This window comes from Desarmillaria tabescens (assembly GCF_030435595.1).
Source record: "Desarmillaria tabescens strain CCBAS 213 chromosome Unknown EV420scaffold_10, whole genome shotgun sequence".
Classification (NCBI taxonomy): domain Eukaryota; kingdom Fungi; phylum Basidiomycota; class Agaricomycetes; order Agaricales; family Physalacriaceae; genus Desarmillaria; species Desarmillaria tabescens.
In genome coordinates, this window is record NW_026848309.1 from 993594 (window position 1) to 1019346 (window position 25753).

Sequence of the window (25753 nt, forward strand, 5' to 3'; positions counted from 1 at the left end):
CCGTCTCAAATGGTGCCTACAAATCAAAATACGTGTTAATTTAACTCTTTATTGACCAACACCAATGCCATTTCTCTTCCTCGGGGCGCTCGAGGCAACGATGATACGCGTCTACATCAGGCCTCCACACCCTGACGGTTCCATCATCGGCACAAGTTGCTAGTCCTTCACTACACCATGCTACCCCTCCGACATCCCCTTGTTGGCCCTGCAGTTCGACGCCTCTTTCTTCTGCCGCAAAAGGTCTCCAGGCATTATGAACATCATACAAGAAAGCACTTCCTCGACCCGTACTTCCCGTAGAAAGCCAGCGGCCGCACGGTGACATGCCCAAACCAATATAAAAAGAGTTCGTCTGCATCCGCTCGTGAGCATAGCTGCTGGACATCGGTAATAACGATGATCGGGTGTATGTATGTACACGAGAATCGGTACCCAGTCCAAAGAGAAGTCCAGCCGTAGGACCTGAGCCTTCTGCAAGACTAATTATTCCTCTCGGACGACGCGAGCCGTGAAAACTGGTGGGATCCTCGGACGAAGCGAAGAGAGGCTGCTGTAATTTATATCTAGGTATCCTCCTCTTCGAGCTCGTTAGCGATCGGACGTCCCAACAACGCAATATTCTGTGATAAAAGATCAATTTATGGTTTTTGAAATGCCATATAGATGACCGACCCGTTATAAGAGCCGCTGCTGATTAGATTGTGTGATGAGGTGTCGCTGTAGATCACATTTGTGATCGTTTTAGCGGAAGAAATGGATTTCCGCCGCTTGTTGCTCGTTTCCAAGGGTGCCAGTTCCTCATGTGCCCCGGGAATGGATAATACTGGCGGAAGTGACTCGCCATCTACGCGGCCTTCACCGATTCGAAGATCCCACAAACAGATAGCTCCATCTTTTCCTCCAGTGCTCAGCAAATTCGGGTTTGAAGGATCCCATGATATAGATTTCACAGTGTTCGTATGGCCACGTAAAGAATGAAGAACCGTGTTGGTAGAGAGACAGAGAATCCGAGTCGACTGGTCGGCAGAAGCAGTAGCAAGGCGTGCATCGGATTCGTCCCATTTAACGTCGAAGACACCATTGTCGTGGGCCTGTATTGTCGTACGAAGAGGCTCTAACAGTTGGAAGTTAGCGAAAAGAATATATACTACCCATGTTTAGAGCCTACCAGGGTCCCAAGGATCCCTCTTAGTCGTGTTTATGATATGAATGGTTCCTTGTTCTGTAGAAACTGCCAATAGCGAAGACTCGCCCCGCCTCGCCGCTAAACGAAAACAGTAAGCAAAAGATAGAAGGCAAAAATATTGCAGCCAACCATGTGAGTATGAACATGAATAGGGTGGGTTTAAATGGTAATCGATGCCCGCGGACTGACACTTGTAGACGTCGCGTTTGTTATATGAGACAAAGGATTCAAGAATATGGCGCGTAGATACTAAATTTTGTACTGTTAAAGAGTGTCACGTCAACCAAGACAAAGCGCACCATCGCGTAATCTGCTTCCTGTGTGTATCGCGAGATACCCACGAGAGTGAGTGGTCCCACGAATCCTTGCCCTACGAAACGGAACCTTTGCTAATCCATCTTCTTCACAGGTATCGTCCTCATCATCAAGTGACCTAGCTCTTTTTTGGTTTCGCGGACAGCTTGACTCTTGCACAGATCTCTTCAAGCTACCATTACATTTGGGGGGTGTAGGTAGCGCGAAGGAAAGCTTTTGTTGGTGTTTCGCTGGAGGTCGGCAAGATTCATTAAAATTTGTTCGGTTTTGAAAAATGGGTCGCGGTGAAGAGCTTGGGCTTGGAATCATGGTGGCAGGCAGGAGATAAACGTGACGCGGATGCAGCGGCGTTCAACAGCGCGTTGGTAAATTTCGTAATCAGCGCGTCGCGCCTCTATCACGTGCCAATTATCGGCTTTATCGGATCTCTGTCAGTGCCCAACTCCAAAAATTTCCACCTGTCCTATCAAAGCTCCGTTGTGGTTCGCCTCTTCCTTAACCATCATGTTTCGCACACCGTTACGTTCGATGGCCACGCTCGCCAGGAAGAATCTTACCATTGGTCTCATCCCTGCCGATGGTATTGGCCATGAAGTTATCCCAGTTCGTCAGACTGTCATACCAGGATTCGCTCCGATGACCTAGGATTAACAGGCTGCAAGAACTGCAATTGAAGCAGTTGGATCTGACATTCCTTCACCTAAATTCATTGATTTGGCCGCTGGATTCGAGACCTTTACCCGAACAGGCACTGCCCTACCTCCCGAAACTGTAGAGTCAGTGGACCACCTCACGCCTATGATGGTATAGAGTATTTATTCATCGTCAGGACTCTTAAGGAAGAATGCGACTGCGCTCTTTTCGGATCCGTCAGGTATTTTCACTATTTTCTTAGTCAATCGTAATCTTACGTATATTTTCAGTTCTCCTTCGCGAAAGGTTGTAGGGTATTCATCACCTATTGTTGCGCTCCGCAAAATCTTGGATCTTTACGCCAACATACGGCCCGTTGTTTCTGTGAGTCACCCTTTCCATCTTACCCCGAATTCTGTTGCCAACGCTAGAAAAGGTGTCCCCCGTTGTCGGTGTCCCTCCCGACATTGACCTAGTAGTAGTGAGGGAGAACACAGAATGTCTAGTACGTTCCATTCCGCCAGGTCTACCACAATTTCGCCGACGGTTGCGACAATTCTTGCAGTACATCAAGCAAGAAGAACTCCAAGTCACTGAACAAGGGAAAGAGGCCCGCGCAACACGGCTGATTACTGAGCGTGCATCAAGACGTATCGGTCAGATGGCCTTTGAAATCGCGCTGAATCGCCCACGCCAGGTCAGTTCTTGATTATCTGGTGTTCCATACCCTGTCTGAAGCCATTTACAGCATCTTACAGTGATACATAAGTCAAATGTTTTGTCTGTCACTGATGGCCTCTTCCGGGAAACCGTTCGCGCCGTCCCAGATCTTGAACCGAAGTATCAAAAGGTGACTGTCATGGAACAATTAGTTGATAGCGCAGTCTATCGGTATGTGCAAACCTTCAACCATTTCCTCGGCTGATTTGGTTATTGGTAGTCTATTCCGTGAACCCAAGTAAGGTATTACCCCATTCTCAATGGCCTTCTTCTCATCAGATTTACAGAGTCTTTGATGTCATGGTCGCGCCGAATCTATATGGCGATATTCTCTCGTGCGTACATAGATATCGGCAACCGATATCTCATTCTTAATACTCTCATAGGGACGCCGCTGCTGCACTTGTGGGGTCTCTGGGTGTCGTTCCTTCCGTCAACGCTGGCGACAGCTTTGTGATGGGCGAACCGTACGTTTAGTTATCTCGGGCATGGATTGCAACTGAGCTCTGGTTTAGTGTGCACGGGTCTGCTCCCGATATTGCAGGCCAAGGCATTGCCAACCCTGTCGCCTCCATTCGCTCGGCCGCTCTCATGCTTCGTCACCTTGGTTACATCAAAGCCGCCGATCGAATTGACATTGCAGTGGATTCCGTCCTTCGTGAGGCCGCTTACCTAACACCAGATTTGGGCGGGACTGCTAGGACTGAAGACGTGGTCAATGAAATCGTCAAGCGGATCTGAGGTTCTGTTTTCGTTCTCTTGATTAAACGTACAGTAATCTAATGAATCGTGGCTTAAATATCTCAAATAAAAAGGTCCGTGTGTGGCCCTACTACGCAGTACTTGTGTAAAGTGGAGGAGGTGGACCATTGACTTTGTCATCCTGGGACAAGTATCTATGAAGCAAGTTAACTTCCCTCTGAAGCTCCTGTATCTCTCTCCATATCAACGGCCCCGCCTGCAGCCCTGGATGATCCCTCAAGGAGGTTTGACGAGAGCGGGCTGACCCAAAGCTGGCGTCCCTTTTCAGTATTGGGCACAGACTGGTATCCTCTATTGTCTCAGCCCCCACGAAAGCAACCTGTTTCTCCACCCTACGTAGGAATCTTTCAGCATCGTGCGGACACACCGGAAGAGGACGACGAGTACCTGTGCTGGGATAACCTCCGCTACCGGCTTTGGAAACGGGAAGTGGGGGAAGAATCTTCGACAGTCTTGGCAATTTGCTGAGTTTCTCTGATTTGGGGCTATTCGAAGATCTTGAGCAATCCGAGATGCTGACTTTCACTGTCTCCTGACGAGAGATAGAAGAAGGGCCAACGATAACAGCCTGTGGGGGAATCTGAACCTTCCTTCGACTGGAGCGGCCTCTGCCATTGACCGGGATCACGAGGGAATCTCTTCGATTATGTGTAGATGAAGAAGGAATGACGAGAAATGGCAGATCTTGATCCGCAAATTCCTTTGAGTTTATGTTTGGCAAAGGACCACGGGCAGCAGGGGCAGGGCGGGAGATGCTGATGATGTCCGCACGTTGGAATATCCTCGCAAATGGTGAATGGGCCTGTTTCCCCGCGCCCGGATCAACCAATCGTGAACTTGGAGTGGATTTCTTTTGCATAAAAGAGAAGTTTGAATGCATCCGTGAAAACCATGAAGCTTGGAGACCATCATTAGACGAAAATGAGTCGAAATCCTCCTGTTTGACACCATGTTCGACCACATTCTCAATCCTCTGTAGTCTCTTGCGCCGTTGGCAGAAGAGGTAGAAAAGGAGCGCAAAAAGAAGAGCGCAAACAGCTCCAACAACGCCTCCAACAATGGCACTGATACGGTGCATTTCGGCAGAGACGTCTGTAAAGGACTGCCCAGTGTTGTATGAAGTCACGTTTCTGTCGACCTAAGTTAACAACTGACCACTCTCGCCGCACAACAAAACTAACTTACAACTCATCCCGAGCATATACGGGACCAGATTGCTGGGGTTCGTCAAAGTGCACAAACATTGCGTCTCTTATCATGGGCGGAATGAAGTTCCAGCTCCAGGTATCCATTGCAGTAGGAAGACACAGTCTTCCGTCACAGACGTTACTGCTAGGGAGAAGGGAAGTGAAGAGAATCCAGTCTAGAGACTGCGCCCAGTAACAGCTGGTTTTGATCTATACTAATCGTGTAAAGGGCGGTGAGTAAATGATCACGAACGATTGTTGATCTCGAGGCGGAAGCCAGCGGGAGCAACGGTCGTCAATAGCCTCACCGGTAGTGATCATAAAGTTAGTACATCAAAAACCTCCTACACTATCAACATAGACGCGTAGCTTAAGTCCTATGTTCCGTGCGATGGGTACCAGATCCGTATCATTTGGTTGCGGGGCATCGGTAAACAACCAGCTGATACGTATGTCCATAGGAACCTGTCATAGTCAGGCTGTACTCGAGAATCTGGGGTTGGCATTCAGACGAAGAGTTCGTAGTTTGTTTACAGAGCGAAGTGTGACAATCCCTCCCTGATAGTGGGGCATTCCGACGTGATGCGTAAATAATTAGCCATGGAAGTCTCGAGCATATCTGTACTATACGCGTCCTGGCGAACATGCCGTTGAAAGCTCCGTCAATTGAAGGACCGGAAAGTTTCTCCCAGGAGAGTCGCCGTACTATAGGAACTGCGACAGTACCGGACTGGGCAAAATGACGAATTTGTTCCTCTTGACAGAGGTCCCCGTGTCCAAGTGGCGAGGCGACATCGGTGTATCGAGGATAAAGCGCCAGTAGAACGTCTCCGTCGTCGCTGATCGACCCCGACGTGTGATCGAGAATTTCGGCGCTCTGTTCTTGACCATGATGCCGATACCCTCCGATCGTTGCCTGGCCAGGCAATTATTTCTCCAGACTAAGGTCTAGAAATTATCTTCCGTGCCTTTGGTCATTTGGCTTGTGGACCGGGTGCCTGAAATTTCTAACCTTTTGAACCTCTAGTAGTAGCTGGCGATAATTGTTGGCGCCGCAGACAATTTCGCAGCAGGAGTATCTAGGTATGTTATGAAAAGTCTTGAACCCTCTCAAACTTAATAGCAATTCTTGTAGTAACGAGTATACAGAACACTTGCCCCTTCCGCCGATTCGGCTTCATTCTACTTTTCTCTCTCGGCGGAGTCTTTCACCCGTCGAGTACGGCCTCGATGTGCGAGCGAAAGCACAATGGAATTCGCTTTCGTACGCGATATGTCACGGAAGTGGGACGCGACCCTAAGCTCGTTGAATCTGACAGGTTCTGATGAGGAAATATGCGTACAATTGCTTTTCAATATGGCCGCCCGCCCTTACTAGCACACACTTGGCGGGGATTCTCTTCATACTACCCGGAAGAGATATAGGGCCTTCTTCCGAGGATAATCATATAGAGTCGCTCCTGAATATCAACATTCTGCCCGTGTCGCCTTTCGTATTTGAGTTTCAACTTCACCGGTCGAGTACTTTCGAAAACCAAGAATCAAGTAAGTCATTGCTCTTTCCCGCCGATACTTTTGCCTTACATAAATTAATCTCGCGCTCCGTGCTCAGGTACTTGCTGCGCCGGTAGACGATGCATTCTTGAATAGTCAGACTCATGTTGTCAGACCAGTTACGCGTCTCTATATAAATCCAGCGGACATCATCTCTTGTTCTTCAGCTTTCTGAGTCTCATCCAAGCACTGCAACTCAAAATGCGTCTCTCCTCTCTCCTTGTAACCGTTGCGACCGCCATCCTAGTCCGTGGCGCGGACAACACCACTGTCGCAAGCAACACCACCGTCGCTGACGGTGTTACCACCATCTCTGGCAATGTCACTATCGTCTCTGGCAATATTACTGCCGTCTCTGGCAATGTTACTACTACCATTGGCAACACCACCGTATCCTTGAATTCCACAGAAATTCAAGTTTTAGCCAACCTCACTGCCAATCTCACCGCAGAGGCCTACTATGGCGCTGACATCGCGCCTTGGTACAATGAGAGCACGCCTGGGTGGTACTACGGTGACTATCCTGAATACGTGCCAAGTAACCTCACGGTACCTTGGCTCAAGGATGGTGTTAGTGTCCGCTGATTCGCGTTTCTTTCGCATATCCACTGATACATGCCTTGTCATAGAGGGTCTGCTGGTACCTTGATCTAACGCATTCTGGCTACTGGTGCCCCGACCCCGAATCGACCCCTACCACTGATGACGGCTACACAGTGGCGTTTTCCAACTATACCGGGGCCATCGAAGGAAGCGACTACTTGACCTACGGATTGGTCGACACGGTTCAGGGTGTGTGAATGAATGTTCATGTCAGAGGAATGTTTCTCACTATGCCCTCTTTCAGACTGCAAAGAGATGTGCAACAGCGTCGACAGATGTGTTTACATTAATTGTAGGCGGCTTTCTTTCTGCGTGTGTCCATGACCTAACTTGCTTGACACAGCCTACCACGACGTCAATGGAAAGGTCCGTACCAAGAATACTGCGCTAGTAGATGATGCTGACTCCTCTCTAACAGGGCGGCAGTCCCCTCTTGACTTGCTCGTTGTTCAGCAAATGCCATACCACTGCTGATGCCACCAACAAGGGTGGACAGACGCAGCCTGACGGCTCCATTGACTACATCACCGACAGTGAAGGATACTGCAAGAGTACTTAAGTGGTTGCTTCGTGACATAGAAGACCTAGGCGGATCTGTGTCATATTGAACGCTTTGGGATAGTTGTCCACGTACATTTTCCGTGATCTCTTATTAGTCGTATGGACCCTTTCGAGAGAACAAAATTTTAAATAGAAATCCAAGATGTGTACAGAGGACTCGGCAAGCTCCACCAAGAAGAAATACCGCATATGAAGGACATTTGGGTCAACTAATTTCAAGGACTGAGCATCGTGATATGAGAAAAGAGTCAAAGCAATTCCTGACCAGGTATAGATGTCGTTACGCAATGCTAGATGACTTGCTGCAGCTGCAGAGAAGCTTTGCAAGGGTCACGCATCGTCTCGAAGCTTCCGTCCTCTCCGACTTGACACGGCCGGAGATGGAAGTGGGGGAGTCACCGCTCTCGATACGCCGGTATGAAGCTCAAAACCCTTCTCCCCGACTTCCGTTTTTCCCCAATATATCCATAACTGAAAACCAAGGATTCCGTTCAACGCCAACGCCAGAAGGAAGCTGCCTAAAACTAGCCAATCCCCCACTTCCTGCAGTGTCGTAAACAACCTCGCCAAGCATCCGATGATCTGTGACCAGACTGCGAATGCGGAAAGTTGCCCGGTTGACTGAGCGCGGTAGTTCTGCCGTATTTGCGGCAGCTTGGAGAAGATAGACAATGGAAGAGTAGAAAGTTGCAGGAAGGATAGGATTCCTTCGGGGACAATGTCCAGTAATACCGCGGTAAGAAGCATCCCTAGGGATACGGTTGCGAGGTTGGCGTTGCGCTTGGGTGACCGAGGGGAGTAATAAACGATAAGACAGGTAATGAGTGCGTTTTGAAGAGTTAAAAACAGGTTCTCGCCGTATGTTGAGAAAGGGAACGCGTTTCGAAACGAATAGAAGAGGTTTATGGAGTAGGCAAGTGTTTCGAAGGCAAACTGCAGTCAGGGAAAGTCCTCTGGCAGAATGGGCGCGCAGAATAAGAAGTAGTTGGGGGACCTTCATGATAGAACCTCCAATGACAATTCCAACCCCAAGGCCCTTGGATAGAGCGTATTTAAGACACTGAACGTCAGTGAGGGCGAGATTCTCGACCAACGACGTGTAGCATTCCTGACCAATGATGGAAACACCGAGGTCACGGACTAACCATGGTAGATTCCGAGTAATAGTGGTCATTTGGCCTCTATGAGAGAAATCCAATGAGTGGAACCTTTCTCTCAGCAAGAATATGAGGCAGACATGGTGGTTGCAGTGCAAAACTTTGATCGGGTTGACCACGTGGCCGGGATCTGCCTCGTGTCGCGATGATCTTTTCCTTTCGATGCCGCTGTGATGTTGGTACCCATTGTACTCATCGTGCCCGGTGCGCTGCATTCCGCCTATCCCGTCTTGGGAAACATTTCTCTCTTTTGGTCTATGCAACGCCCTCGGTCGCACGAAGTCCCTTGGATACAACTCTGATTCATTAGCGATTCTGTCATGGCCAAGAACAAGAAAGGAAAGCAGAAGCAGCCAGAGGCGCCTAAGCCTGAAAAGCAGCAGGAGCCCATGCCGGCACCTGACTCCAGAACCTATTTTGGATGCCAAGAACGATGACGACGGCGGGCTGATGGGCTTTGGTGGTGGTGAGCTCTCCCTGTACTTCATCCGTCGTCACGCGTTTTTTTGAAACAGTGATGGTCGGATGGGCGCTAAACATAGATGGCTCACTATCCAATTCATCGATATACAGGTGGTCTCCTGGACGATGCTCCGGACCAATGGGGTGCTGGCGATTCTGCCAAAACTGGCGGCGGTGCTGGTACTGATCCTTGGACTGAAAACATCGACACTCCGATGCCTGGAGGTCATTGGGGACCTCAGCCAACGCATAGATCTCCAGGAGCTGCACATCATAACCCTAGCAAGCGAAATTCGCTCGTGGCATCTACTGGATCGGCCTGGAAGCAAGTCCCGCTCGCAGGAAAGGGTCCGGCGCGCCCAAACGACTTTGCCGGTGCTTGGCCCGGCGCTACCGACCAAACTTACGACGACAGTGGTTGGGGTGGTGGTGGCGGTGGCGGTGGAGACTGGGGTGAAGAGGAGGAATATTCAGAGTACGATAGCGAGGACGATTACGAGGAAGAATCGATGGCCCATCATCATCATCAGCCACCACCACCTCCACCAAAACAGGCGGCACCCCCGGCAGCTGGCTGGAGAGGCTGGAGCGAGGAAGCGAAACGGCTTTCTAAGGTAACCACTCCTTCTGTGCCTACAGGGCCCGTTGGGACCAGAAATGTCCTGTCGACCCAGCAGCACTCTCAGATCTTGAATTCTTTGCTCAATGCGTCACAGCCGAACAATAATGTTCGTTTCACTACCCAAAGTCCTGCTGCCGCTTTCAAGGCGTTTCCGGGGCTAGCGAATGCTCAAGCCCATATGATGCAAATGAAGCAGGGGAATCCCTACCCTGGGCAGGGAAATCCTTATCCTGGGGCCGCTCAGCAGAAGAAGCCCCCTCCACCTCCACCTCCACACCAGGAGGCAAAGAAGGACAAGAAGAAAGACAAGAGGGAGAAGCACAATGATAAGCATCAGCCGCAGGATGGCAAGCATCGGCGGCATAAATCTGAAGCAGATAACTGGGGCGGTGGCGGCGGCGGAGGAGGAGGAGGAGGAGGAGGATGGGGCGATGCTTGGGGCGATGGTGGAGGAGGAGGCGGCGATAACTGGGGGGAGTCATGGGGCGGAGGTGGGGGTGGAAAGGATGGTTTTGGTGGAAATGCCGGCGGTAAAGATCCCTGGGGTCCTCCGGCAGCTGGAGGCGGTGGTAAGGACTCTTGGGGCGGTGGAGGCGGTGGAGGTAAAGATGGCTGGGGTGGTCCGGCAACAGGAGGAGGCGGTAAGGACTCTTGGGGCGGAGGCGGAGGAGGCGGTAATGATACTTGGGGCGGCGGAGGCGGTGGAGGTAAAGATTCCTGGCCAGCGGGAGGCGGCGGTAAGGATCCTTGGGACAGCGGAGGTGGTGGGAAGGACGGCTGGGGTGCAGGCGGCGATGGAAATGACGGCTGGGGTAATACCGGAGGTGGTGGAAATGATGGCTGGGGTACGGGAGGCGGTGGAGGTGACGGATGGGGCGGTACTGGAGGTGATTCAAAAGATCCCTGGGGTATGGGAGGTGGTGGTGGAGGCGGAGGCGGAGGCTCCTGGGGAGATTCGGGAATGGGCGCTACTGGGTTTAGCCCCATTGCAGAAGAGGAAGAGGAAGAAGATGATAACTATGGTGATCCCCGTCGCGTCCATTTCTCTCCCAAGGCGGCTTTGAAAAGGATGATGGGAATCGGACGCCATGCTCCAATACCGCCTACGAAGAATACCAGCTATTCTCTGCCTTCCAAGACCCTTACCCACGCAGTTAAAGGAACCACGACTGCTCTTGATTACAACATACCGCACAACAAGATGAATGAATATACTAACGTCAAATTCATTGATTCCCGAGGCATGGCACTGGACGCTGTCAATAACGCGCTCTTTGGAAGGATGCGGAAGGCGAAAGAGAGGATATACTGGGGTTTTTCGCCAGACAAAGACGAACGCGTCTCGTCTGTGATTTCATGGGTACAGGTCGTGAACTACTCTTTGGGTTCGTACGGAGTGCGTCCTAGCATTGTTCACATGTGAAAGCTTCGCTGAAACATAAATTAGCTTCATCGATTTCTCCAAAGCCAAGAAAGAGGCGCTCTGTTCGTTAATGCGGATTACAGATCTCCGAAAAATCCTAACGAGCCCGCTTTTGACTGGTTGACGTTTGATCAATTACAGCAAACCCGGGACAAGATACTTCAAGAATCCGTAGCCTTCTACGATCCTTCCGCTCAGGTTATCGTCTTCATCTTCCTACCCTCGCCATCCGGTAACAGTGTCGCAATGTGGCGCCGAAAGATCAACGTTCCCAACAATATCCGATTGATGCTACAGGCTGAGATTAACCTAGTCTTAACTGGCTTGAGGAAAGATAATGAATACCTTGTTCACGTAGACGAGTGAGTATAATCCATCATCCTTCTTTCCCCTGGTTACTTACTACAACACGTGTAGACTGCCCTCAAAAACAGCTCCGAAAAACGTGTCCCCTCATCCCATGCAAGCCCCCTTATATACCGCCCCAGACCTGGCTAGGCAAATGGATAAAATGCAAAGGCCAAGAAGATGGTGGCAACTGTTTTAACTCATACCCAGATGAGCTTCTGTATCTTTCACTTATGGTTTCGTCATTCTCGCTTTCGATGAAATAGTATGCTATCTGTAAGACTTAATGTAGCGTCTTAACAACCCCCTCTTGTACATGTTAGCTGTTGTAGGTACCCGTATTCACTGTACAGATAGACATACGGGGCAAAAGTTTATATACATAAATGTATTGGGATTCCGCGAAGGAAATGATATCATTCGTGTGAACATTTGCTATCTTGTACACCGCAGTCGTCGAGCAGTTTCCTCTACTGTATCATGTAGCATGAGAATTAACACCATAAGGATTCACAAATTCTTGTGACATAGATAAACACCTTTCTTAGTTTCTGTAACGACGGACGCTCTATATACCCCCCTTGAATTATTTTTCTTTTCGCTGCGCTGTAGTGCTTTCTGGAGATTCTGCTTAATGGACTGATGGTAGCTGCCACCAGCAACCTTCTTTTACTTCTCATCCTTCCTTCATACCTTGTAAGGTGGTTCCGCGTCATCTTCACGTTCGGAGTGATCTAAACCATTGACGTTATAAGTCTGATCGTCGTCTCGATCACCAGATAAAACTCGATTTCTGCCTCCATAGCTTTCGCAACCGTCACGGTGTCAATAGATATGAGTATTCTTAAAGATACCCTTCTGCCTGGTACTAATTTTGCCAGTCTCTTGTACATGTTAGCTGCTGTAGTTACTCATAATCACTGTGATGATAGACATACAGGGGAAGAGAAGTTGATATACAATGCATAACGAGTTTTCAAGGAAAGAGGGAATTGAACTTCACAAGGACAGGAAGAAGATCGCCAAAGTATTGAACTCCGGGGTCGTCGACGGACGACCGCTGGTAACTAATGGATGCTCATTGTTCAATGCTAATGTTCACACACAAGCAGTAGCCAAAAAAGAGATCGATATCCCTAACCTAGCTAGGCGAAATCTAACAGATAAAATAAAAATGCCTTGAGGATGGTAACCACGCCGCCCAGATATGTTTCCCTTTTTTAAATGACCTTATACCTTGGTACGCAACGATGGGAATCAGTCATAGTCCGAAGCCATAAATTCATTAAGTCGCGCGATACAGACAAAGAACACAAACACCTATACGTCGGTGACATTTCCTAACATCTCTTTCTCTTTCCTGCGCTTTGAGCGCTTCCTACTGACCCATTCACAACGGATGTACTGCGACTGCTGACCTTCTGCTTTGCATTCCTTCCTTTGCGTCGCATCTTGTGAGGTGGTTCTTCATCATCGACGCCGTCCGAAAGGTCTGAACCATTATCGACATAAGTTTGATCATCTGCCCGATCGCCATTATCACTCTTCTCTCTAAAGAGCGGCACCCGCGGTGGTACGGTGATACCGACGCCTTCGACGGGTAACAGCTGCGTATCGCCATTGTAGGCTGCATCCGCCACAGCTTGGAATAAGGAGAATAGATCGTCATCAGGATCTCCCGTAGCATAGACCGAGTCGAAATTTTCGTGCTGAGGGAAATTCGGCTTGTTGTAGGCTGCGACGTACTTGTTGACCAGGGCATTCCCTAGGCAAGAAAACTCCTCCAAAGCAGGCCTGTATTCCACAGGTAGTACATCCTCTGCATTCTGGAAGTCCCCCTCGATAAATAGATGACGACGACCCAATCCACCATCAAGACGGTGGGGAAAAATGGAGTTGAATAACTGACGTTGTGGTCCACATTCTGTGAGGTGCATCTCGCTGTATGTTGTCGGTATTGTTGAGAACAATGCATGCAACCCAACCCAGAAAAGGGATTCAACGTGGTGTAGGTAATTGTGCAAAAAGATCGGGCGCCGAGGAGTCTTTCCGCGCACTTTCACATTTTGTACAGCGAGGAAGAAATACCCTGTCTCTTGCACCTCTACGGCCATGTAGACCGGAGTGCCCTATTAACAGCTGTAAATCCAAAGCCCGAAAGGTAGAGAAATACACGCATACTGTTTTCGGATCGTTTTGTGGGCCATCAGATAAAAACTTCTTGGCGTACTCGAGGTCAGATATCTTCGCCGTTCCATCATTACACAGAATAATATTGCCGGCGGAAATGTCTCGATGAACGTAATGGCCCATAGACATGTATTGAAGGCCTGCAAGGACTCTCTGTCAATGACAATGATTGAGAACAGTACTAGTACGTCACCTTTCAATGCGTTTGCGAGAGCTGTGAACAAGACATCATGCTGCCGCACTTCACTAAGAGGCATTCCGACATCTGCAAACACTACTCGAACATGCTTCCTGCCTTTATAAAGACGGTTTAGTGCCGGGGTATCCTTTCGGTTGGCATAACTTCCTCCCGTGGGCGCACTGACGGTTGTTCCGGATAGGATTCGGCCGCCCTTCGCCGTTTTGTTTATGTGAAGAGTGACCTCTTTATTCTTCTCCAAAGGGGCACGCACGAAGACCGGCATATCGTCGCTGTACTTTTGAAAGGTCTGAATCACCTCGCACTGCAAAATCTCCATAAAATGCTTTCGGTACTCTTTGTCGATCTCTGGGCAGTTCTCCTCGATACTACGAAATATCTCTTGTTGGATTTCGAGTTCCGTTTTAGCGTCAGAAGGTATCCAAACATCTTTGAGTGCACATTCTCGATGGTCTGGGTCATTGAGCTGGCGGACCCTCCAGACTCGGGTAGCGCGAGAGAGAAGACCACTTGCGCGGAAAGAGCTGAGACATTCAATGGTCCGGTATGTGTTCTCGCCTACACGATAATCATATTGGATGGTGTGTGCTGAGGGATTTTCATCGAGGGGATAGGCGATACGGGTAACAGATAGATCGTAGCCAAGTTCTTCTTCAGTCGCAAAGGACAAGGAAAGCACATAACGGATCAGATGCGTATAGTCCTAGATACCGTCAGTCACAGTCTTTATGACAGCGCATTTAGATGCACCTTGATGAAGTTGAATGGTTCAGAGGTGAGGACAATAGCTCGCGAGAAGAACCAGAACCGAGCGCTCGTGTTCTCAATCGTAGTTCCAAACATAAAACGGCGAGTAGGTTTAGCGTACATAGCTTGAGATGCGTTCCCAACCAATTTTGCGATATTCTATTCAAAAAGGTAAGTGAAGGACACAGATTTAAAAGTGACGAAGTTTTACGTCATTCCGGTCGTCAACTTGGTCGTCGCGCTTATATTCTTCTAGCGCCGGCCGGTCGCAGGCAAGTTTATCCTATCATTCGTAGGCAATGTGAGCGTGTCCGAGAAAAGTAGCAAGAACAGCACTCACAATATCAGAGTCAGTAGTCGCGACCACGACCGTACGGGATGTCGCGTTTTGGAAGTACTTCGGACGTCTGGATTGAAGAACTCTGTAGTGCCCATCTGAGATGAATGAACCATTGCGCCCTTCTGAAATAGCCGGCTCATGAGGTTTGCATTCCATGACCGTTGTAGGTTGCCGATCTCCAGGAAGCACTTGCAGAGCTGCTTTGACGATAGCTGCCGCAATAGTCGCCATATACTTGAAAGTTTCGTTTTCTGTATTTCCACTGTCCTTGGGGTCGTTAGGAAAGTCCGCCCATCGTAGTCCCGACTCGTCTTCAAAGGCCTTCAGTACGCCATTGACTTCAAGAACTTGAACGATCTCTTCAACATGATCTTGATAGGCAGCATGGGGAAGAACAAATTGTTTGTAGTATTCCAGAGAAACCTCCGGAACGTGTCCAAGGTCTTCGACTACATCGGCTCTATGTTCCTCCATGGTGCCACTCGCATGCGATCGATTCTCAGTGTGACGACGGTGGCGGGGCGTTTCGCGTACGTTTTTCAAAAGTTTGTTGGTAACCGCGCGTGCTGTGTTCGTCGGTTGTCCGGTCTCCGCGGGATTAGACTTGACACTTGCAGAAGGCGAAGGTGAGCGCGGTGGCTCAGAAGCGTGGCTGTCCATAGCAGAGAATGAGCAAAAGAGATACAGAAAGGCTTCAAATACATACAGTCTTTATAGCTGCGGTCAGAATACTCAAATTCACCGTGCAGTCATTGTCTTCCGCGGGAGAATGAGGTGATAAGTTTGACTTTGCGTCCGCACGTGATCGAGGTTCGGCCTATTGCGGGAAATATTTCCAGATTTGGCTTTTGACTTATCCTTTGTACTTGACAGGCGAAAAGTGGGGCCCGAAAAGTGTGGTAAGTAGACCCAATATGGTTTTACGCGAAACGTGGATAAAGACTTTGCCTGACTTTCGTTGCTGCTCCCAACCCCACTGGCTCAGCCACCATGGCAGACCCGAACGACGACTCGGCCACCGATAAAAACCTCAGCATAAGACCTAGAATATTTCCTGAAGACCACAAATTTCAACAGAAGGCTTATCGAAAAAGGAACCCTATAAGGTTTCGAAGTGCCTTTAAGGCCCTTAGGAAAATGGTTTCAAAATCCTTTCTCTCGCGGAACAATGAAATTTTTGTTTTACGGCACTCAACTTATATAACAAAGGCGTAATCACTGGAGCTAAGCTGAACGTGAACCTCTTGATTAAGCAATGAGGAGAGTCCCGGGCTATCAAAACCGCACTAGCCTCTGCAGTGAGGACATGCTATCTATTTACTAGGCTGGAGCCTTCCGTCTACAATACAGGAACTATTGACGGTATTTGGAAGGAGGGAGAGAGAATTCGATGGGAACCTTACGAGCCCTCGGAGTTGCTCGCCAAAAATGACAGCACCCGTCGAAAGCAGAAGCAAAACCACCCTAATGACTCGACATCGTTAAGTATATGGGAAAATTGAGAGTCTAGGGATCTTCTAACTGGTCAACGTGGTCAGCCACTGCATAGCAGACTTGAGAATTGGACATGGCTCTCTCTGGAGTCCCAATTTCCCCCCTTTAGACGATACACCGACCAGGAGAGCTTCCAAGACATAGGAACCCGCAATAACCAAGTAACGAGAAGTGACATTGGATAAGAACCTACAAAACATGAAGGCAAGATAGAATGGTGTGTGACACTGCGTGGGAGGTGTCGAGGCAATGTAGACCTATGAACCCGGCGAATCCAATGGCAGCTGAATAAACGTCCTTCCCACCCGCTCGACTTATGAAAGAACCGTAGTTCAAGATAACCACTCTCATTTCCCGGAGTCAACATCACACTACTCTTCGAGACAACTCGAGAGATAAATTCCTCTCTTTCGCATTCCCTCCTGCACGCCGCTTCTTGTGAGGTGGTTCCTCGTCATGTCCACAGCCTGAACGGCCTGATCCATCATCAGCATAAATTCTATTGCCTGCCCGATCGCCGTTCTCTTCTCTAAAGACTAGTGCCCGCCATGGTACGATGATACCAATGTCTTCGGGTAACAGCTGCGTATCACCATTATATGCTGCATCAACCAAAGCTTGAAAAGCAACCATGTCAGGATCGTCCGTGGCATAGACCGAGTCGAAATTCTCGTGTTGAGGAAAGTTCGGTTTTTGCGGACTTGGTTGTACTTGTAGGCCAGGGCGCTCCGCAGGTAAATAAACTGCTCCAGGGCAGGCTTGTATTCCACAGATAAAATATCCTCCGCGTCCTGGAAATCCGCAGAGAAAAACAGGCGACGGCGAGCAGTTCCACCGTCCATACAGCGGGGAAAAATGGCGTTGAATAACTGGCCTTGCAGTCCACACTCCGCAAGCTGTGCCTCAGTATACGTCGCTGGTACAGTTGAAAATAGTTCGTGCAAACCGATCCAGAAAAGTGATTCCACGTCGTGTAGGTGATTGTGCAAAAGATCGAACGCACCGGAGGCTGAGGAGGTTCCCCGCGCACCGGCTTCGGCTCTTCGACAGTGAGGAAATATCTTCTATCTTGCGCCTCTACGGCCATGTAGACCGGAGTGCCCTATTCCACAGTTGTAAATTTAAAGCCCGAAAGTTAGAACAGTACACGAATACTGTTTTCGGATCGTCTTTTGGGCCAGATGGGAACTTCTTGGCGTATTCAAGGTCAGATATCTTCGCCATTCCATCACACAGAAGGATATTGCCGGCGGAAATATCCCGATGAACGTAATGGCCCATAAACATGTATTGAAGACCTGCAAGGATTCTCTGTCAATGACAGTGATTGACAACAACGCTAGTACGTTACCTTTCAGTGCGTTTGCGAGAGCCGTGAACAAGACATCATGCTGCCGCACTTTGCTAAGAGGCACTCCGACATCTTCAAACACTACTCGAACGTGTTTCCTGCTTTTGTAAAGACGTTCCAATTCCGAAGTAGCCTTTAGTTTAACGTAGCACCCACCCGTAGGCACACCGGCAGATCTTTTCTTTCTTTGGAGGGTCACCTGTTTGCTCCAAAGGCGCACGTACAATGACCGGCATATCGTCGTCGTGGTTCTGAGAGGTCTGCACCACACCGCACTGCAAAACATCCATAAAATGCTTTCGATATTCTCTGTCAATGTCTAGACAGTTCTCCTCGATACTACGAAATATCTCTTGTTGGATTTCGAGTTCCGTTTTAGCGTCAGAAGGTATCCACACATCTTTGAGTGCACATTCTCAGTAGTCTGGGTCATTGAGCTGGCGGACCCTCCAAACTCTGGTCGCACTAGACAGAAGGCCACTTGCGCGGAACGAGGTGAGACATTCAATGGTCCGGTATGTGTTCTCGCCTACACGATAATCATATTGGATGATGTGTGCTGAGGGATTTTCGTCAAGGGGATAAGCGATACGGGTAACGGATAGATCATAGCCAGGTTCTTCTTCAGTCGCAAAGGACAAGGAAAGCACATGCTGGAACAAATGGTTGCAGTCCTAGAAATTTTATTAGCAACAACATCCACGATCACGCACAGACAGTAACCTTGACGAAGTTGAATGATTCAGATACAAGGACGATGGCTCGGGAGAAGAACCAGAAACGAGCCGTCGCATTTTCAATAGTCGTTCCAAACATGAAGCGACGAGTAGGGTCATCATACATAGCTTGAGACACGTTCCCAACCAATTTTGCGACATTCTATTCGACCAAGGCAGATGAGGGACAGAGATTCAAAAAGTGGTTGAGTCTTACATCATTTTGGTCGTCATTGTGGTCGCCACGCTTGTATTCTTCTAGCGCTGGCCGATCGCAGGCAAGACTGCTATATCATACACAGGCCACTATGAGGTGAGCGTGCCCGAGAAAAAATACAAAGATATTACTCACGGTGTCCAAGTCAGTAGACGCGTCCACAACCGTACTAGACCTCGCGTTTGGAATGTACTTGGGACATCTGGATCGGAGAAGTCTATAGTGTCCATCGGAGGCGAATGAATCATTGTGCCCTTCTAAAATAGCTGGTTCGTCGGGTTTGCACTCCATAACCGTTGTAGGTTGCCGATCTCCAGGAAGCACCTGCTGAGCCGCTTTGACGATAGCTGCTGCAATAGTCGCCATATACTTGAATGTTTCGTTTTCTGCAATGCCGCTATGCTTGGGGTCATTAGGGAAATCCGCCCATCGTGTTCGGGATTCGCCTTCGAATACCTTCAGTACCCCATCGTCCTCGAGAACATGAATGATCTCTTCAACATGGTCTCGATAGGCAACATGTGGAAGAATAGATCGCTTGTAATACTCCAAAGAAACCTCGGGGACCTGACCAAGGTCTCTGAGTGCGTCGGCTCTACGCGTCTCCATGGTGCCACTATATTTCAGTATGGTAGAGGTTGTCGAAGTGTTTCGTTTATATTTTGCAGAAGTTTGTTGGAAGTTTTGCGTCAAATATTTATCGGTTGCCTGACTTCTGCAACGATACTGAGGCTTGCCACTTGCAGAAGGCGGAGGTGAGCGGAGTGGCTCAGAAAAGTTGCTATCTATAGTAGAAACTGAAGATGAGAAAGAGGGACGCGGAGAGCATCAAATACTGACAGTCTTTTGCGACCAAAATGCGCGAATGTAGCATGCACTGTGCAGTCATTATGTAAATTATTTTCTTCAGGACCGGACAACGATGGATTTTGCCCTACACATGATCGAGACTCGAAGTTTTTCCATTTTTGATCCATCGAAAGCGAGCTGATTTATCTTACTCGATGCTATTGCATGGTAAAGTCGAGTTCCCGAATCTTTGGAATGTCATTGGTCTCTTTGTATAGCCGTGTCGTACCGTGACTAACCGTTGATGGCAGACTTGGAATTCGTCATAACTTGCTCTGGAGTCTCCGATAACATGCGAGTGAAGCATGCGAAGGAGCAGACGACACCGACTGGCGGAAACTTCCAAGATAGAGAAACCCACTATAACCAAGTAAATGAGAAGTGACATTGGAAAGCAGCCTAGAAAGCATGAAAGCGGGATAGAGTGGAGTGTGTCGAATACTGTGCGGAAGACGAAAGATCTCATGCAGTCCTAGGGACCCGATGAATCCAACGGTAGCTGAACAAACTTCCTTCCCACCCGCTCGACTTTATAAAAAAACCGTGGTTCAAGATAGCCACTCTCATTCCCCGGAGTCAGCACCACGCCATTCTTCGAAAGATAAAATTTGATTCCCGCTTCCATAGCCTTCGCAACGTCAATGTAGATGAGTATTCTTGAAGAATCCCTTATGCCTGGTATGATGTGAGTTTTGCCAGTCTCTTGTTCGGAAATGTCCCCACCGCTGACAACGCCGTCCGTATCGAAACCTTGGGCGAGGTGGATGTGGGTGCGCGTCATGCGTGAGATACCATGGACGGCTGTTCATCTGGTTCAATAGAAAGGAGGGTAACATGTCGTGCAGGACACACCTATTGTTTTCCAGGCCTTCTCCGTCGTGCCATGTATGGCCATGGGGATATTCGCAGCTGACAGTATAGGCTCCAAGTCAAGCTTTACCGTCTATTTCATTTGAATACTGTCAGGAAACATCTGTTGGCACAGGTGTACACACACCGATATTGAGTGGCCCTGCGTCGCGCAAATCCACCAATGCTCCACCGACATTGAACTCGGAGTCACTTTGTCCACCGTTGGGTCAAGCATAAGATGATATCTCCCCTTCGCATCCTCTTTGACGACCTGCTCTAGGGTCATAAAATCGACACTTTTAAGCATTGGATGTTTCAACTGGAGGCGACATTCATGAGGCATGATTCGCATGTATTCCCATACAACTTACGAGGTCCGTAACTCGCACATACCCATCTGAACGCATAGGCATTCCTTCCTGGACGGCACCGTGTCGGAGGAGGTAGGACATTGTCTTGGATATTTGCACACGAGTGATATCAGGGCCATGACCTTTCTCTTCGCCTTGGTAACCTTTCCGAGGGCGCCTTTTGGGTGTCGCATGAATGGGAGCAGTAGTAGTAAGTTGTCGGTATAAAATATGGGCTGAGCATGGCCCTGGTAGTCGTTGCATGAGTAAGGCCTCTTAGTCAGCACAACTCAGCGCGACTTGGGTGCATCCGGGGTCCTTACAAAAAAAGACTACTGCCAGGAATTGACGTTGACCTTGCTAGCCTCGCGTTATTCACTCTAAAATTACAGGTTTACAAAGGGATAATGTCAATAGTCCAGATGGCAGAAGGTTGATATTATGGAACGGTTATATTACACGTTTTACCTCGAAGAATGACTAAAAGGAATAAGTACGACTGTAAAGCAGAGGAATGAAGTAGCTCACCTTGAGATAGTATACCTGCCATGCTACAACTGAGAATAGGACAATAGCTTGTAGCACGGACCACCATTTTACGCGAGAATTGGTAGATTCTGCGGTGTTTCTATGTGTGCGTTCTCGTACAACAATGTACTCTTGTTCATCCTTCACAGAGGCGAGCCCACTGGCTAACAGACGAATTTCCCGTTCAATAGGCGCGACGACATCTGGGCAAAAGTCAGGAAGATGACAAGTTGGTAAAAGGTAACGAACCATCATCTCCAACATAGATGACACCGTGAACGTTGAAGCTAGACGATAGGTATGTTGAAAATTGTATGCCGAAAGATGGCAGAGTACACGCACCTGACAAGCTTGTCGGCAATGGCACTCATTTGATTTGAGAAACAGTATTCGTGTCGTCCATCTTTTTCTGCAGTTATCGAAAGTGAGCCAGTGGATTGCTTCACTTGTTTTCCGAGGACGCCTCCACCAGGGCCCGTTAGCTGTGCAAACGAATGAGAAATGTCAATGTACGAGGACAATTTTCGCACCCAAAAGTCAATATCCAAGTGTCCTCCATCACCAACTTGGTAGGTAACCGTCATCTGGTCCATGGTTAGAGGGAACTTGAATCAGTTATACGCAACACACCTTGTCTTGTTTATGCAAGTCCTCAAAGAAACACTCCTTCTTGCCCGCAACGACATCAATCATATGGGCCTGAACAGCAGTGATGGCGAGAAACAGGGCCAGCCAGAGGCATTGGGTATACGTTGGACGAGACATGGTGGTAGTAGATGAAGCAAGGAGTCGTGGCAACAAATGGGCGGTATCAGGGGTCTTCCCTTTTGGGGTACCTTGCTGTTTTGGTCCTTTTGCTCGTGCATTCATCTTGTGCCGGTCCATCCTCGTTAAATCGCATTTCTATCATGGCAAGCACTGAACAGGAGAGCGTCTTTACAAAAGCACGTATCCTTTTTATCCTCTCTGATCAACGAGGATCCCCTTTATTTTCGCAATCCTGACTCTCTTTGCTTTCTGCAGGAAGAAGAGGCCGATGTCCACTTCGAGCCCGTTATCAAGCTTACTGAGCAAGTGGACACGAAAACCATGGAGGAAGACGAGGATGTGCTCTTCAAGATGTGAGTTGGGCTTGTACCACTCTGTCCTACAGCCCTACTGAACAGCGTCGGCCGGTTGCTTCCCAGGCGCGCAAAGCTCTTTAGATTCGACATTTCGTCGTCAGAGTGGAAGGAACGAGGCACTGGTGACGTTCGTTTATTGGCCCACAAGGAGACCAAGAAAGTCAGACTCGTGATGAGACGTGATAAGACCCTCAAGGTCTGCGCCAACCATGCCAGTCAGTCAATCCACCAGCTCATCCATAAAACTCGCCCTAACGCGTACTTTCCCAGTTACGTCTGATATGCGTCTCCAGCCGAACATCGGATCGGACCGATCTTGGGTTTGGAAGGTTGCTGCAGACTATGCAGAGAGCCCTCCGACCGCCGAGACGCTCGCTATCCGATTTGCTAACTCTGAGAGTACGTTTGATCAGCGATAGCTTTCTCTTGTCCATCTCATTGGTGCCCATAGATGCTGGCCAGTTCAAGGAAAAGTTTGAAGAGGCGCAGAAGACAAATGCTAACCTAGCTGCTGGTGCTGAAGCCGAGCCTGCCAAAGCTGAAGAGCCTGTGAGGGAAGAAGAGAAGGAAGAAGAAACAGCGGAAGAAAAGAAGGTAGAGACAGAGAAAGTAGAAGAGGAGGAGAAGGACGAAGAGAAGGAGGATTAGTCTTTGTATGTGCGATGTTGACGAAATGTATATCCCGTACGAACCTGTGATTTCTATTACTATGATCCATTAACGTTGTGTGCTGTCAAAGGTCATGCTGACTATATCATTAAATATTACACTAATGTCTACAATCCCTATACATGTACGCGATTACAATGACCCACTACGAGTTCCCCTTTGCCCTACGACCATACGCGGCTTCCTCTGCTGCCCAAGCTTTCAGAAAAGCCACAGCGGCGCCTTCACTTCTCTGCCAATACAAGGCACTGGTCTTCCCCTTTACAACATCTTCCGTTATCAGAACATGACGAACGTCCTGATTTCGTTTTGTCAGTTAATCAACTTGTCCAACACAAGCTACCTACCGATCCCCTGTGAAGACCATCGTTCAGATAGATTTTTAAGAGGATAGGGGAAAAGGCTTACGGAACTTCGTACATCGGATCAAGCAACAAGCTCTCCTGAAGAACTGGTCAGAATCAAGCTGAATAGAGAACAATTCAACAAACCATGATCCCTCTCAATCCTCTTGCTCCGCCACTTTTGTCTGCCGCCTTCCGACATATCTCATCAATCGCAGCGCTTGTGAACCGTATATCGACACCGGAATAGCCGAACAGAGCCTGGTACTGTGACATCAAAGACCCTTTGACCTCCGTCAATATCCTCCGCAAATCAGGTATTGTGAGTGGCGCCAATGTCGTGATGGACGGTAGGCGGGAGATGAATTCCGGTATGAAGCTGTAAGAGAGCATCAGATTGGCACAAACAGGGTCAGGTGAATTCGTACCCATACTGGACTAGATCTGTGTGAAAATATATAGGAGGATATTTTAATCGTGCCATAGTTTCGTGGCTTACCAGGTGTCTCCACTAACTCCAAAATAGACGTATTCGCCTTTCGATTGGGAGTGAAAAAAGGAACAGCAGGACCGTCGTCTTCCGACGCGCTGAACCCTATTGACTGAGGAGTGTTTCAGACGGAGAATAATGAAAAATATGATGAGGGACGCGAACTAACAGCTTTCGATACCCGTTGTCTCACAATCTTGTCCAAGTTAACGAACGCGCCGCTCAATATGAACAGCACGTTCGAGGTATCAATGTGGTATATATCATTCTTCGCTGCTAGAAGGGCGTGAATGAAGGAATAACTGCTGTAAGATTCGACGCACGGGCGACAGAGGGACTCGGTGCGCCTTGTCCATTTCTTGATTGCGTGTCGGGAGGAGGGTGTGCCTCGCCGCCCTTGATTTGAACAGTGACCACGGAACCCTCCATCATACGGAGGAGTGCTTGTTGGACACCCTCTCCGGACACATCTCTTGAACCTTCCATACCTGACCCATTCCGCCGAGCAATCTTGTCAATCTCATCTATGTATACGATACCCATGCTGAATACATAAAGATCAAGTCCAAGATTACTGTTAGTGAAAGCAACAAACCTCGCTCGTACTGGGTCATAATTGGCATCTTGTAGCTGGTGTTGTTTTCTATTTAGGGAATGAGTTGTGAAGAAAATAAACGTACTAGTCTTTGTATTGCCATATCCACATCCTCGCCGACATCTATAATGCGTTAGAAGAGGGACTTGACGGATTTGATGCGCTTACATCCGGCCTTATGGCGAGACATGAGCAAATTCCAAGGATATGACCACATTCCATACCTGAGTGAACGATGTTGCGTCGCTGACCGAGAACGGCACATCGAGAACGTTGGCGAGTGTCCGAGCCAAAAGGGTTTTACCTTGTCGTGCCCTCAGTCTCAAAGAACAAGGAAGTTTCTGTAAAGACAATACCTGATCCTGTAGGTCCTCTAAGACAACGGTGAGGAATCGTTGCCAACAAGTCGGGCGGATGGGGCCTACATGACTAGCACATTACTCTTTTCAAACAATGGAAATGGTGTCTGGGACATGTAGGATGAAGCGTTTGTAATCGGTTTGCGTATAGGGCGCACATTAGTCGGGTACACAACTGAATAATGTAATAAAGCAAGAGTAGACGGTGAAGGTAACAGACTCGTACCATCATCAAACTGGTCTGTCATCCGTGCACCCCTTGGTTGGAAGAGGTTCCTGTTGGCACGGACACGGTTGTAATGGTTGAATATCCTGTTCCCTATTCAACAAAAGACGCAGCCATCTGAAAAAGCATACTACTGACGCAACCGAAAGAACCTTCTTAGCGTTCTCCTGCCCGATGACGAATTGATTCAGGTATTCGACTAGCTACTAGCAGATCAGGCCGCAGTAATGGTGCAAGAGAGCACTTTGAGCACCTGGCGGGGCGTAGCGGAACCGAAGCTAGGGATCGTCTTTACAGGTTGGTCGTCATTGTGCTCCGATGGATGTTCGTGCGCTGGTTGAGTGTGAATACCACGCAGGGAAGGTCGTGGAGGTCGCCGTGGTCGATGAGCGACGCTGGCGATGACCCGAGACGATGTTCGTCCGAGCATAGCAGATGGTTAAAGGCGTTGCGTCCACGTCGTGGAGGAAGGAGTAATCGGTAGAGCCGGGCCGATTCGGCCGAGCTATTTCTATGCATCGGCTGAATCGGGATTATCTTTGTCTCACAAGACCATACCCAACTAAACTTGCAAAAC

General features: G+C 48.8%; 13 protein-coding genes across 13 annotated transcripts; 5 read left to right on the plus strand and 8 right to left on the minus strand.

Moving 5' to 3' along the window:
• Positions 1-40: 40 nt before the first annotated feature.
• EV420DRAFT_1266446 (WD40-repeat-containing domain protein) lies at positions 41-1436 on the minus strand (the record flags this gene model as incomplete). The annotated part of the gene is made up of 4 exons (XM_060467331.1): positions 41-623; positions 676-1117; positions 1172-1267; positions 1319-1436. Coding segments are annotated over 4 exons (1239 nt in total), but the record flags the coding sequence as incomplete, so codon positions are not given.
• A 487-nt stretch (positions 1437-1923) lies between these two features.
• Positions 1924-3644, plus strand: EV420DRAFT_137671 (homoisocitrate dehydrogenase). Its single transcript, XM_060468984.1, has 10 exons — positions 1924-2107; positions 2159-2280; positions 2334-2378; positions 2428-2521; positions 2574-2834; positions 2886-3028; positions 3078-3095; positions 3145-3192; positions 3244-3324; positions 3373-3644. The coding sequence occupies exons 1-10, from the start codon at positions 2009-2011 to the stop codon at positions 3596-3598; spliced, it is 1137 nt and encodes a 378-aa protein (XP_060333685.1). The 5' UTR covers positions 1924-2008; the 3' UTR covers positions 3599-3644.
• Positions 3645-3754: 110 nt separating this feature from the next.
• On the minus strand, positions 3755-5063 carry EV420DRAFT_137725 (uncharacterized protein). The gene is made up of 3 exons (XM_060468985.1): positions 4805-5063; positions 4007-4749; positions 3755-3951 (listed from the first exon to the last, which is right to left on the minus strand). Exons 1-3 carry the CDS (start codon positions 4909-4911, stop codon positions 3911-3913), a joined length of 891 nt encoding a protein of 296 aa, XP_060333686.1. The 5' UTR covers positions 4912-5063; the 3' UTR covers positions 3755-3910.
• Positions 5064-6819: 1756 nt separating this feature from the next.
• Positions 6820-7513, plus strand: EV420DRAFT_1246276 (uncharacterized protein; the record flags this gene model as incomplete). The annotated part of the gene is made up of 5 exons (XM_060466692.1): positions 6820-6930; positions 6990-7152; positions 7208-7255; positions 7307-7329; positions 7382-7513. Coding segments are annotated over 5 exons (477 nt in total), but the record flags the coding sequence as incomplete, so codon positions are not given.
• A 435-nt stretch (positions 7514-7948) lies between these two features.
• Positions 7949-8698, minus strand: EV420DRAFT_1640249 (uncharacterized protein; the record flags this gene model as incomplete). Its single annotated transcript, XM_060477081.1, has 1 exon — positions 7949-8698. The coding sequence occupies one exon, from the start codon at positions 8696-8698 to the stop codon at positions 7949-7951; it is 750 nt and encodes a 249-aa protein (XP_060333688.1).
• A 111-nt stretch (positions 8699-8809) lies between these two features.
• Positions 8810-10189, plus strand: EV420DRAFT_1528023 (uncharacterized protein). The gene is made up of 3 exons (XM_060472485.1): positions 8810-9147; positions 9255-9757; positions 9860-10189. Exons 2-3 carry the CDS (start codon positions 9270-9272, stop codon positions 9924-9926), a joined length of 555 nt encoding a protein of 184 aa, XP_060333689.1. The 5' UTR covers positions 8810-9147; positions 9255-9269; the 3' UTR covers positions 9927-10189.
• Positions 10190-10192: 3 nt separating this feature from the next.
• Positions 10193-12160, plus strand: EV420DRAFT_1528024 (uncharacterized protein). The gene is made up of 3 exons (XM_060472486.1): positions 10193-11161; positions 11213-11550; positions 11606-12160. Exons 1-3 carry the CDS (start codon positions 10676-10678, stop codon positions 11733-11735), a joined length of 954 nt encoding a protein of 317 aa, XP_060333690.1. The 5' UTR covers positions 10193-10675; the 3' UTR covers positions 11736-12160.
• Positions 12161-12712: 552 nt separating this feature from the next.
• On the minus strand, positions 12713-15712 carry EV420DRAFT_1330968 (uncharacterized protein). Its single transcript, XM_060468808.1, has 6 exons — positions 15013-15712; positions 14884-14955; positions 14676-14831; positions 13920-14628; positions 13718-13866; positions 12713-13665 (listed from the first exon to the last, which is right to left on the minus strand). The coding sequence occupies exons 1-6, from the start codon at positions 15670-15672 to the stop codon at positions 12877-12879; spliced, it is 2535 nt and encodes an 844-aa protein (XP_060333691.1). The 5' UTR covers positions 15673-15712; the 3' UTR covers positions 12713-12876.
• An 818-nt stretch (positions 15713-16530) lies between these two features.
• EV420DRAFT_1665595 (uncharacterized protein) lies at positions 16531-19399 on the minus strand (the record flags this gene model as incomplete). The annotated part of the gene is made up of 11 exons (XM_060478975.1): positions 16531-17175; positions 17208-17402; positions 17453-17608; positions 17662-17804; positions 17858-18038; positions 18082-18257; positions 18324-18531; positions 18581-18736; positions 18791-18857; positions 18926-19047; positions 19115-19399. The coding sequence occupies 11 exons, from the start codon at positions 19397-19399 to the stop codon at positions 16873-16875; spliced, it is 1992 nt and encodes a 663-aa protein (XP_060333692.1). The 3' UTR covers positions 16531-16872.
• A 712-nt stretch (positions 19400-20111) lies between these two features.
• Positions 20112-21105, minus strand: EV420DRAFT_1266560 (KptA family-domain-containing protein; the record flags this gene model as incomplete). Its single annotated transcript, XM_060467339.1, has 5 exons — positions 20112-20314; positions 20363-20440; positions 20492-20582; positions 20637-20810; positions 20863-21105. The coding sequence occupies 5 exons, from the start codon at positions 21103-21105 to the stop codon at positions 20112-20114; spliced, it is 789 nt and encodes a 262-aa protein (XP_060333693.1).
• Positions 21106-21162: 57 nt separating this feature from the next.
• EV420DRAFT_1305343 (COPII-coated vesicle protein) lies at positions 21163-22204 on the minus strand. Its single transcript, XM_060468474.1, has 6 exons — positions 22000-22204; positions 21900-21953; positions 21712-21851; positions 21619-21656; positions 21370-21572; positions 21163-21321 (listed from the first exon to the last, which is right to left on the minus strand). Exons 1-6 carry the CDS (start codon positions 22132-22134, stop codon positions 21292-21294), a joined length of 600 nt encoding a protein of 199 aa, XP_060333694.1. The 5' UTR covers positions 22135-22204; the 3' UTR covers positions 21163-21291.
• Positions 22205-23263, plus strand: EV420DRAFT_1528039 (RanBP1 domain-containing protein). The gene is made up of 5 exons (XM_060472487.1): positions 22205-22313; positions 22393-22490; positions 22557-22708; positions 22764-22892; positions 22945-23263. Exons 1-5 carry the CDS (start codon positions 22278-22280, stop codon positions 23139-23141), a joined length of 612 nt encoding a protein of 203 aa, XP_060333695.1. The 5' UTR covers positions 22205-22277; the 3' UTR covers positions 23142-23263.
• EV420DRAFT_1528046 (P-loop containing nucleoside triphosphate hydrolase protein) lies at positions 23264-25736 on the minus strand. Its single transcript, XM_060472488.1, has 17 exons — positions 25430-25736; positions 25315-25379; positions 25177-25262; positions 25017-25125; positions 24948-24964; positions 24816-24895; positions 24760-24766; positions 24677-24714; positions 24592-24626; positions 24320-24540; positions 24166-24272; positions 24006-24108; positions 23935-23950; positions 23654-23885; positions 23571-23605; positions 23510-23516; positions 23264-23460 (listed from the first exon to the last, which is right to left on the minus strand). Exons 1-17 carry the CDS (start codon positions 25604-25606, stop codon positions 23308-23310), a joined length of 1488 nt encoding a protein of 495 aa, XP_060333696.1. The 5' UTR covers positions 25607-25736; the 3' UTR covers positions 23264-23307.
• Positions 25737-25753: the final 17 nt, after the last annotated feature.

Excerpts from the sequence above, each read along its gene's own strand:
- EV420DRAFT_1330968 (XM_060468808.1), bottom strand. The coding sequence starts at position 15,672 with ATGGACAGCCACGCTTCTGAGCCACCGCGCTCACCTTCGCCTTCTGCA. Across the intron at positions 14,832-14,883 it reads AAGTTGACGACCGGAATGAC|AATATCGCAAAATTGGTTGG; the intron begins GTAAAACTTCGT and ends CTTTTTGAATAG. Across the intron at positions 13,867-13,919 it reads TCTCGCAAACGCATTGAAAG|GCCTTCAATACATGTCTATG; the intron begins GTGACGTACTAG and ends GAGTCCTTGCAG.
- EV420DRAFT_1528046 (XM_060472488.1), bottom strand. The coding sequence starts at position 25,606 with ATGCTCGGACGAACATCGTCTCGGGTCATCGCCAGCGTCGCTCATCGA. Across the intron at positions 25,126-25,176 it reads GACAGACCAGTTTGATGATG|TTGTGTACCCGACTAATGTG; the intron begins GTACGAGTCTGT and ends TACATTATTCAG. Across the intron at positions 24,541-24,591 it reads TATGACCCAGTACGAGCGAG|CATGGGTATCGTATACATAG; the intron begins GTTTGTTGCTTT and ends TTATGTATTCAG.
- EV420DRAFT_1305343 (XM_060468474.1), bottom strand. The coding sequence starts at position 22,134 with ATGTCTCGTCCAACGTATACCCAATGCCTCTGGCTGGCCCTGTTTCTC. Across the intron at positions 21,954-21,999 it reads ACTTGCATAAACAAGACAAG|ATGACGGTTACCTACCAAGT; the intron begins GTGTGTTGCGTA and ends ACCATGGACCAG. Across the intron at positions 21,852-21,899 it reads ACTTGGATATTGACTTTTGG|CTAACGGGCCCTGGTGGAGG; the intron begins GTGCGAAAATTG and ends TCGTTTGCACAG.
- EV420DRAFT_1528024 (XM_060472486.1), top strand. The coding sequence starts at position 10,676 with ATGGGAGGTGGTGGTGGAGGCGGAGGCGGAGGCTCCTGGGGAGATTCG. Across the intron at positions 11,162-11,212 it reads ACTCTTTGGGTTCGTACGGA|CTTCATCGATTTCTCCAAAG; the intron begins GTGCGTCCTAGC and ends AACATAAATTAG. Across the intron at positions 11,551-11,605 it reads TACCTTGTTCACGTAGACGA|ACTGCCCTCAAAAACAGCTC; the intron begins GTGAGTATAATC and ends CAACACGTGTAG.
- EV420DRAFT_137725 (XM_060468985.1), bottom strand. The coding sequence starts at position 4,911 with ATGGATACCTGGAGCTGGAACTTCATTCCGCCCATGATAAGAGACGCA. Across the intron at positions 4,750-4,804 it reads GTATATGCTCGGGATGAGTT|AAACGTGACTTCATACAACA; the intron begins GTAAGTTAGTTT and ends TTAGGTCGACAG. Across the intron at positions 3,952-4,006 it reads CGGAGGTTATCCCAGCACAG|GGTGGAGAAACAGGTTGCTT; the intron begins GTACTCGTCGTC and ends ATTCCTACGTAG.
- EV420DRAFT_1528039 (XM_060472487.1), top strand. The coding sequence starts at position 22,278 with ATGGCAAGCACTGAACAGGAGAGCGTCTTTACAAAA. Across the intron at positions 22,314-22,392 it reads AGGAGAGCGTCTTTACAAAA|GAAGAAGAGGCCGATGTCCA; the intron begins GCACGTATCCTT and ends TGCTTTCTGCAG. Across the intron at positions 22,491-22,556 it reads GAGGATGTGCTCTTCAAGAT|GCGCGCAAAGCTCTTTAGAT; the intron begins GTGAGTTGGGCT and ends GTTGCTTCCCAG.
- EV420DRAFT_1528023 (XM_060472485.1), top strand. The coding sequence starts at position 9,270 with ATGCTCCGGACCAATGGGGTGCTGGCGATTCTGCCAAAACTGGCGGCG. Across the intron at positions 9,758-9,859 it reads AAGCGAAACGGCTTTCTAAG|CCGAACAATAATGTTCGTTT; the intron begins GTAACCACTCCT and ends AATGCGTCACAG.
- EV420DRAFT_137671 (XM_060468984.1), top strand. The coding sequence starts at position 2,009 with ATGTTTCGCACACCGTTACGTTCGATGGCCACGCTCGCCAGGAAGAAT. Across the intron at positions 2,108-2,158 it reads TTGGCCATGAAGTTATCCCA|GCTGCAAGAACTGCAATTGA; the intron begins GTTCGTCAGACT and ends TAGGATTAACAG. Across the intron at positions 2,522-2,573 it reads ACATACGGCCCGTTGTTTCT|GTGTCCCCCGTTGTCGGTGT; the intron begins GTGAGTCACCCT and ends ACGCTAGAAAAG.